This window comes from Salvelinus namaycush, chromosome 20 (genome assembly GCF_016432855.1).
Source record: "Salvelinus namaycush isolate Seneca chromosome 20, SaNama_1.0, whole genome shotgun sequence".
Classification (NCBI taxonomy): domain Eukaryota; kingdom Metazoa; phylum Chordata; class Actinopteri; order Salmoniformes; family Salmonidae; genus Salvelinus; species Salvelinus namaycush.
Genome location: NC_052326.1, coordinates 37,977,325 through 37,987,791, shown reverse-complemented (window position 1 = coordinate 37,987,791; position 10,467 = coordinate 37,977,325). Strand labels below are relative to the sequence as shown.

At 42.7% G+C, this 10,467-nt stretch overlaps 1 protein-coding gene across 1 annotated transcript in view; it reads left to right on the top strand.

Moving 5' to 3' along the window:
• The first annotated feature begins 5,448 nt into the window (after positions 1-5,448).
• LOC120064609 (phosphatidylinositol 4-phosphate 3-kinase C2 domain-containing subunit beta-like) overlaps positions 5,449-10,467 on the top strand; it is a 43,271-nt gene continuing 38,252 nt past the window's right edge. Inside the window, exons 1-4 of the mRNA XM_039015211.1 lie at positions 5,449-6,355; positions 6,687-6,787; positions 7,643-7,803; positions 8,260-8,380. Coding sequence (XP_038871139.1) covers positions 5,534-6,355; positions 6,687-6,787; positions 7,643-7,803; positions 8,260-8,380 — 1,205 coding nt within the window. The 5' untranslated portion in view covers positions 5,449-5,533. The remainder of the gene's footprint in view (positions 6,356-6,686; positions 6,788-7,642; positions 7,804-8,259; positions 8,381-10,467) is intronic.

Genomic DNA, 10,467 nt, shown 5'->3' with positions numbered 1-10,467 from the left:
TGCATAGAATCTAACCACTTCTGGGAAAATTGTAACATACTAATCAAACAACAACACGAAGACTTATCTATCCAAACGGAGATGTATGGATAAACCACTTCTCCAGTCTTTTTGGCTCTATAACAAAGGCCAACCAGCAAAAACAAGTGCATGATCAAATACAAATCTTAGAATCAACTGTTAAAGACTACCAAAACCCACTGGACTCTCCAATTACATTGAATGGACTACAGAACAAAATACAAATCCTCCAACCCAGAAAGGCCTGTGGTGTTGATGGTAACATAAATTTAAATAATAAAAATATACAGACCACAAATTCTAATTGGGTGTACTTTTAACTTTTCAACATCATCCTCAGCTCTGGCATCTTCCCCAATATTTGGAACCAAGGACTGATCACCCCAATCCACAAAAGTGGAGACAAATTTGACCCCAATGACTACCGTGGGATATGCGTCAACAGCAACCTTGGGAAAATCCTCTGTATTAATTACCTCTACTTAATCACCCTCCCGGATCCGGGATCCTCCTCATCAAAAAAGCTGACTAGCATAGCCTAGCCTAACGGGACAGGGATATCATATACTATAATTTTCATGAAATCACAAGTCCAATACAGCAAATGAAAGATAAACAAACATCTTGTGAATCCAGCCATCATTTCCGATTTTTTAAATGTTTTACAGCGAAAACACAATACAGCGAAAACACAATATGTATTTATATTAGCTAACCACAATAGCCAAACACACAACCGCATATTTTCACCATGTTTCCACCGCATAGGTAGCTTTCACAAAAGCGACAAAATAGTGATAAAATTAATCACTAACCTTGAACAACTTCATCAGATGACAGTCTTATAACATGTTATACAATAGATTTATGTTTTGTTCGAAAATGTGCATATTTGAGGTATAAATCATAGTTTTACATTGCAGCCACCATCAAAAATAGCACCAAAGCAGCCAGAATAATTACAGAGAGCAACGTGAAATACATAAATACTCATCATAAAACATTTATGAAAAATACATGGTGTACAGCAAATGAAAGATAAACATCTTGTGAATCCAGCCAATATTTCCGATTTTTTTTAAGTGTTTTACAGCGAAAACACAATATAGAATTATATTAGCTTACCACAATAGCCAAACACACAAAGGCATTTATTCACCGCAAAGGTAGCTTTCGCAAAAACCAGCAATAGATATAAAATTAATCACTAACCTTTGGACAACATCAGATGACAGTCTTATAACATCATGTTATACAATACATTTATGTTTTGTTCGAAAATGTACATATTTAGAGCTGCAAATCGTGGTTATACATTGTGAATACGTAGCAACAATTCCCCAGAATGTCCGGAGATATTTTGGACACTCACCTAATCTGACCAAAGAAAACTTTACATAAAAATACTTGTTGTATGGCAAATGAAAGATACACTGGTTCTTAATGCAACCGCTGTGTTAGATTTTTTTAAATAACTTTACCACAACATACAGCTTGGGTTATTGTGAGACAGCGCTCACCAACACGGCGGAGAATAGGCATCAACATATTACACAGAAATACGAAATAACATCATAAATGTTGTCTTACTTTTGCTGAGCTTCCATCAGAATGTTGTACAAGGAGTCCTATTTCCAGAATAAATCGTTGTTTGGTTTTAGAATGTCCATTTCTTCTGTCGAATTAGCAACCTTGGCTAGCATTGTGGCGCGAACATTCCCATCTCTTGGCGCAAAGAACGGAAAATTCCAAAAGTCCCAATAAACGTTGAATAAACTGATAAAACTCGGTTGAAAAAACCTACTTTATGATGTTTTTCTCATATGTATCAAATAAAATCAGAGCCGGAGATATTCGCCGTGTATACTGAACGCTTTTCAGAAGACAATGTCGAGGTCCCCCGCGCGCCGTCGAAGACAAAGAAAATACGGGACCTGTCACTCCAAAAGCTCTTATTCGGCCTCAGATCAAGCTAGACACCCCATTCAACCTTCCACTGCCTGTTGACATCTAGTGGAAGGCGTATGAAGTGCATACATATCGATAAATAAAAGCCAGTTGAATAGGCAGGCCCTGAAACAGAGCCTCGTTTTCAGATTTTTCACTTCCTGTATGGAAGTTTGCTGCCAAATGAGTTCTGTTTTACTCACAGATATAATTCAAACAGTTTTAGAAACTTCAGAGTGTTTTCTATCCAATAGTAATAATAATATGCATATTGTATGATCTAGAACAGAGTACGAGGCCGTTTAATTTGGGCGTGATTTTTTCCAAAGTGAAAACAGCGCCCCCCTATTGACAAGAAGCAGACTTGTAGACTTGTACATTTCCTCAGTGAAAACAATGTACTGAGTAAATGTAAAATTGTCTTTTTACCAAATTATTGTATGACCGACCACGTATTCACCCTGCACACCCTAACTGACAAACAAACAAACGCAAAGTCTTCTCATGCTTTGTTGATATCAAAAACGCCTTTGACTCAATTTGGCATGAGTATCTGCTATACAAGTTGATGGAAAGCGGTGTTGGGGGAAAAACATACATTACAAAATCTATGTACACAAACAATAAGTGTGCTGGTAAAATGGGCAAAAAACTAATTTCTTTCCACAGGGCGGTGGGGTGAGACAGGGATGCAGCTTGAGCCTCACCTTCTTCAACAAATTTGCAAGGGCACTAGAACAGTTTGCAGCACCCGGCCTCACCCTACTAGAATTTGTCAAATGTCTATTATTTACTGATGATCTGGTGCTTCTGGCCCGAACCAAGGAGGGCCTACAGCAGCACCTTGATCTTCTGCACAGATTCTGTCAGACCTGGGCACTGATAGTAACTCCCAGTAAGACAAAAATAATGGTGTTACGAAAAAGGTCCAGTTGCCAGGACCACAAATACAAATTCCATCTAGACACCATTGCCCTAGAGCACACAAACTTATTCGTACCTCGGCATCATAACTAAACATCACTACAGATAACTTCCACAAAGCTGTGAACAATCTGAGAGGCAATTCAAGAAAGGCTGTCTACGCCATTAGAATTCGACATGCCAATTAGGATCTGGTAAAAAATACTTGAATCAGTTATAGAGCCCATTGTCCTTTTATGGTTGTGAGGTCTGGGGTCCGCTCTCCAACCAAGAATTCACAAAATGGGACAAACACCAATGCATGCAGAATTCTGCAAAAATATCTGCAGTGTACAATGTAAAACACCAAATAATGCATACAGAGCAGAATTTGGGCGGTACCCGCTAATTATCAAAATCCAGAAAAAAGCCTTTTACATTCTACAACAACCTAAAAGGAAGTGATTCCCAAACCTTCCATAACAAAGCCATCACCTACAGAGAGATGACCTTGGAGAAGATTTCGCTAAGCAAGCCGGTCCTGGGGCTCTATTCACAAACAGGTAGCCTAGTGGTTAGAGCGTTGGGCCAGAAACCGAAAGGTTGCTAGATCGAATCACCGAGCTGACAAGGTAAAAATCTGTCGTTATGCCCCTGTTCCTAGGCCGTCATTGTAAATAAGAATTTGTTCTTAACGGACTTGCCTAGTTAAATAAAGGTAAAATAAAAATGTATAATAATAATTTAAAAAATCACGGCAACAGAATTAGACTTGACAAATTGGAATAATGAATTAATGATGACTTGACAAATTGGAAAGAATTCACAAAAAAACCGAGCAAACTAGAATGCTATGTGGCTCTAAACAGAGAGTACACAGTGGCAGAATACCTGACCACTGTTACTGAAAGGAAATATTTGACTATGTGCAGACTCAGTGAACATAGCCTTGCTATTGAGAAAGGCCACCGTAGGCAGACCTGGCTCTCAAGAGAAGACAGGCTATGTGCACACTGCCCACAAAATGTGGTGGGAACTGAGCTGCACTTCCTAACCTGCTGCCAAATGTATGACCATATTAGACATATGTATATATTTCCCTCCGATTACACAGACCCACAAAGAATTTGAAAACAAAACACATTTTGATAAACTCCCATATCCATTGTGTGAAATACCACAGTGTGCCATCGCAGCAAGATTTGTGACCTGTTGCCACAAGAAAAGGTCAACCAGTGAAGAACAAACACATATTTGTCTATTTTTTCCCTTTTGTACTTTTTGCACATTGTTATAAAACTGTACATAGCAATAATATGACATTTGAAATGTCTCGATTCCTTTGGAACTTTTGTCAGTGTAATGTTTCCTGTTAATTTATTATTCCTTTCGCTTTTGTTTATTATCTATTTCACTTGCTTTGGCAATGTAAACATATGTTTCCCATGCCAATAAAGCCCTTTGTATTGAGAGAGAATGCTGACCCAGCCTCTCCCTCAACCATGTTTTCCTCTGCTGTGTTTTTTGTGTGCCATGGCCAGTGTGCGTGTGCGCGTGTGTGTGTGAGGACATATTATGGGTTAAACATGCACATGGGGTGGTAAGGAATCTAGGCTGTGATTCTGCTGAGCTGCAGTTGCCTGTCTGAACCAGACAGGTCTGTTCGAGGAAAAATATGTTAGTCTTCTTTACATAAGACTTGTTCTATATATTACATTTTGTTGCTTTAATTATGGTTTATAAACAGTTCCTGCAGCCTTTTGGACATCAGGTTCAAACCGCTGAAAATACAATATTTTTACGTTTGGAAAATATATTTCACAGCGGTTTAGATAGTACAATGATTTTCTACACTGTACTTGCTTCTTTTGTCACGAACTGAAATTAGGCAAACTGTTTCGAATTTTAGCAACCCGGAAATGTCGGAGCAATTTCTGCATAGTACATCTTTAATGTTACTGTCACGTTCCTGACCTATTGTTCCTTTTTCTTTTATTTATTTAGTTGGTCAGGGCGTGAGTTGGGGTGGGTTGTCTTTGTGTGTTTTGTCTAGTTTAGGGTGTGTGTATTGTTTAAGTTTTTTTTAGTATGTATGGGGTTGTGTTCAGTGTAGGTGTTTAGGAAAGTCTATGGTTGCCTGATTTGGTTCTCAATCAGAGACAGCTGTTTATTGTTGTCTCTGATTGGGAGCCATATTTAAGGCAGCCATAGGCTTTAGGTGTTTGTGGGTAATTGTCTATGTTCTATGTTGCATGTGTGCACTTAGTTCGGTTTAGCTTCACGATCGTTTGTTTTGTTCATTTTGTAAGTGTTTGTTTTTTCCTTCATTAAAAGAAGATGTATTTTTCATGCGCTGCGCCTTGGTCCTCTCTCTCTTATCAAGACGATCGTGACAGTTACAGAGAAAATTGAAGATTAAATTAAAGGGGGTTGGTAATAGCTGTGGAATACACATTGAACTGAGAGCATTTGGCGTCTTTAGCAGAAGAGAAACATATCCCTCATTCTCCCTTTGACTTTAATTGCTATTTTTTTTACTCTTTCTGATTAAACTCTCTCTCTCTCTCTCCACAGAGCATATTCTGAGCCCAATGTCTCTTCTCTGGAAGCCCTAGCATCGGTGTCTTCCTCTCCTGTCAGTGGTGGCGTCCCCTGTAGGAGCATGTCGGCAGCACAAACTCAGAAGGATAGCGAGGGTCCCTGGGGACTGGACTCCCTGGGCTTGAGCCAGAGAGAGCTGGTACTGGCTGAAGCCCTACAGATGGAGTATGATGCCCTGTCCAGACTCAAACAGGACAAGGGGGGGGACAGCCAGGGGACCAGCAGCCAGGGTGGTGGGAAAGTACCTACGCTACCCCCTTGGGAGGGCCAGAGGCAGGTCGATCGCCCCCTCCCACCCCGCCCCAGCCTTAGTCCTCCTGGAAGGAGTTTGCTAAGAGGGTTATCTGGCTCGGACCTCTCCCTCCACCACCTCCAGCCTGAGGGGTCCCACTCCCCACAGCCCTCCCCAGCCAGGGCCAGGGAGCCCATCTATATCCTGGAGAGTCCAGGGAAGGGAGACTACTTGAGTACCAGCTATGGGGAGTCTGGGTCTAGCTTTGGTTCTTCTCTGACTCTGCCTAAAGGCTTCCCCCCTCCTGATGACCCTCCTCCTGCTGTACCCCCCAGGACCCCTCTACTCCCCTCCTCTGAGCCCTTCCTGCCCCCCCGACCCACTACGACTCCCCGAGATGTCAACCTGTTCACCCCTGAGGTGGACCAGCCCAAACTGTCGTCAGGGGAGACGCTAAACTACGAGAGCCTCAACGACGCTCTCTCCAAGCTCAATGGGGATTTGCCATCTCCAAGGGGTAGGTGGGCCAACGGGGACCAATCAGGGAAGCCGTTGGCTCGGAGCAAGACCCTCCCCCCTCAGGTGCCCCCCCGCACCTACTTACCTATCCAGAAGAGCAACAAGAACCAGCACAGAGTGTCGGCCGACCCGGTAACTACTCACCCTGTGACAGGGTTACGACAGGTTCACGACAGCTTCATTACGTGACTTAGCATGACATAGCATTAATCCCCATCTAACGTTGTTACCTCATACCCTCATTCCATGTTTCCATAGGGAAACCCAGAAACAAATAAAGAGGCCTTGAAATGTCTAGTTTTGTTTTATCCGCAGTTTACTTCAATCCAGTCAAGTCCAGCACAGCTGTTTTCCGTTACTTTGAGTTCTGTGACACTGAATGTTCCATTACCTTCAGTTGTGACTCTGATCGTTCCTGTGTCTCTGTGTGTGATTGACAGGCGTCTCTGTGTGTGATTGACAGGTGTCCCTGGGCACCAGGCTCAATGGTTTTGGCTATGAGCTCTTCCAGGTGTCAGAGGAGAGAAACGAGGAGGTGGCCGCCTTCTGCCACATGCTCGATGTGTAAGTGTATGGCCCAATCCCAAATCGAACCCTATGTACTTGTGTAGGATTTGATTGATATAAGCCACATGGTGAAACTTCCACTCACAGTATTAGAAGGCAAGATGGAGCTATTGCCATATTGCCTACACATGTCAAATCCTCTCAGAACTCCACATAGGGCGTATTGTTTAGGGGTTGATTTGGGATTGGGCCCAAATGTTACCAACTCACCCTCAGTCAGGCTGTTTAGAAACATTTATGTGTCGTGGTTGTATTGTGGTCAGGTTGTGGTCAGGCTGTCTATATGCAATTATCACCATGACTGTGTGTTGTCAGGCTATTTATTACCTGTTAATAATCATGACTGTGTGTTGTCAGGCTATTTATTACCTGTTAATAATCACGACCGTGTTGTCAGGCTATTTATTACCTGTTAATAATCACGACTGTGTTGTCAGGCTATTTATTACCTGTTAATAATCATGACTGTGTGTTGTCAGGCTATTTATTACCTGTTAATAATCATGACTGTGTTGTCAGGCTATTTATTACCTGTTAATAATCATGACTGTGTGTTGTCAGGCTATTTATTGCCTGTTAATAATCATGACTGTGTTGTCAGGCTATTTATTACCTGTTAATAATCACGACTGTGTTGTCAGGCTATTTATTACCTGTTAATAATTATGACTGTGTTGTCAGGCTATTTATTACTTGTTAATAATTATGACCGTGTGTTGTCAGGCTATTTATTACCTGTTAATAATCATGACTGTGTGTTGTCAGGCTATTTATTACCTGTTAATAATCATGACTGTGTGTTGTCAGGCTATTTATTACCTGTTAATAATCATGACTGTGTGTTGTGTTCAGATTGCGCTCAGCATATCCGTGCAGTGACCAGTCTAAGAACACAGGGTTTGTGTGGTCACCCTCAGTGGGGCCTGAAGAGCTGCAACAGGGGTTAGGGGTCAGCGTCAAGGTTACGGTCATCAGCGACCACTTTAGAGAACCACTCACCTTCACCTGTGACGGTAAGACACCCCCACACACAATGCAGACACCACAGATTCAACAGCACAGCGATCTCACCCCTATTCTAATACACACCCTCAGTGAATGTAATGTTTGCTGGCCTCAGTCCTGTGCAGAAAACTGTGGTTCTCCAAGATCAGGGATCTGGGATAAGGGATTAGGAAAAGCCTGTTGTTGGAGTTCCCTTAATGTAATTACGCTGACTTCTCAATGAAACATGACTGACTCTCATTCATCTGTCTGAGAGGGAGAGAGAGATTTAAGGGATGTTTCTCTCTCCAGCTCACCCTTTCTCCATTAGTGTGTAAGACTATGTGCTGTGGGTACCGTCAGGTCATGACCCATGATGGGGGCAGAGAGTATGTTTTCTCTCACTCAGAGAGATCAACCTGGCCAAATAAACAGTCACTATATTGCCTCATTCTTCGGTCTCTCTCTCTCTCTTTCTCTCTCAGGGTCGTCTACGGTAGACCTGTTGATCTACCAGACGTTGTGTTATGCTAATGAAGACCTCGACCACATTGATGTCGACCACTACCTCCTCAAAGTCTGCGGTCAGGCCGAGTTCCTACAGAAGTAAAGACAACCATCTAGACTTTGGCTACACACTCCTAGACTTTGGCTACACACTCCTAGACTTTGGCCACACACTCCTAGACTTTGGCTACACACTCCTAGACTTTGGCTACACACTCCTAGACTTTGGCTACACACGCCTAGACTTTGGCTACACACGCCTAGACTTTGGCTACACACGCCTAGACTTTGGCTACACACGCCTAGACTTTGGCTACACACGCCTAGACTTTGGCTACACACGCCTAGACTTTGGCTACACACGCCTAGACTTTGGCTACACACGCCTAGACTTTGGCTACACACGCCTAGACTGTGGCTACACACTCCTAGACTGTGGCTACACACTCCTAGACTGTGGCTATACACTCAAATCAAATGTTATTGGTCACATACACATGGTTAGCAGATGTTAATACGAGTGTAGCGAAATGCTTGTGCTTCTAGTTCCGAACATGCAGTAATATCTAACAAGTAATCTAACAATTTCACAACAACTAGCTTATACACACAAGTGTTAATGAATGAATAAGAATATGTACATAAAGATATATGAATGAGCGATTGCCGAACGGCATAGGCAAGATGCAGTAGATGGTATAGAGTACATATGAGATGAGTAATGTAGGGTATGTAAACATTATATAAAGTGGCATTGTTTAAAGTGACTAGTGATACATTTATTACATGCAATTTGTTATTATTAAAGTGGCCAGAGATTTGAGTCAGTATGTTGGCAGCAGCCACTCAATGTTAGTGATGGCTGTTCAACCGTCTGATGGCCTTGAGATAGAAGCTGTTTTTCACTCGCTCGGTCTCAGCTTTGATGCACCTGTACTGACCTCGCCTTCTGGAGTCTCAGCTCATAGTCTCAGCCCTGTGTTTGTGTGCGTGTATGCATGCATGGCTCAACCTTACGTTTCTGTGTTTGTATGTGAGAGGCCCAGGCTATAGGAATGTGTGTGTTTAAGCTTTGTCATGAATGACAGGGCAGTGAGTTGGGGGTAGACTGTGGGAGGGAGAGAGCTGGAGTGTGTGTGTGTGGTTTGTGGTGCAGATGTACACACAAATGTAACTGAAGGACTCAATTGTGGTAGTTTTTAACAAGCTCTGCTGATGTCTGTGGGCCGACCTAAACCGCCCCTAAAACACAGACTCTTCTAGACCCTTTTCCCACACATACACACACTCACAAACTCACGGACAGAAATGGTATGTCTGTGGGCCAGCTTAGCCACAGTGGGTTTCCCCTAAAACATGTCCTTTCCCTCCGCACCACACACACACCCTGACACACACACCCTCCCTCCCACTCCCCTATGAAGTCTTCTTTCTTTCAGAGGAATACAGCCAGACAGGGTTGAAATGTATTTTACAGCAAGCTTCATTCCGGTCCAGTGCAGCTGAACGCGTGTGTGTGTGTGTGCATGTTTTCTGTCTCTGTGCACCTGTGTGTTTAATTTCTGTCTCAGAGCAGCGGCACATGTACAGTTGTGGCCAAAAGTTTTGAGAATGACACAAATATTAATTTTCACAAAGTCTGCTGCCTCAGTTTGTATGATGGCAATTTGCATATACTCCAGAATGTTATGAAGAGTGGTCAGATGAATTGCAATTAATTGCAAAGTCCCTCTTTACCACGCAAATGAACTGAATCCCCAAAAACATTTCCACTGCATTTCAGCCCTGCCACAAAAGGACCAGCTGACATCATGTCAGTAATTCTCTCATTAACACAGGTGTGAGTGTTGACATGGACAAGGCTGGAGATCACTCTGTCATGGTGATTGAGTTTGAATAACAGACTGGAAGCTTCAAAAGGAGGGTGGTACTTGGAATCATTGTTCTTCCTCTGTCAGCCATGGTTACCTGCAAGGAAACACGTGCCGTCATCATTGCTTTGCACAAAAAGGGCTTCACAGGCAAGGATATTGCTGCCAGTAAGATTGCATCTCAATCAACCATTTATCGGATCATTAAGAACTTCAAGGAGAGCGGTTCAATTGTTGTGAAGAAGGCTTCAGGGCCCCCAAGAAAGTCCAGCAAGCGCCAGGACCGTCTCCTAAAGTTGATTCAGCTGCGGGATC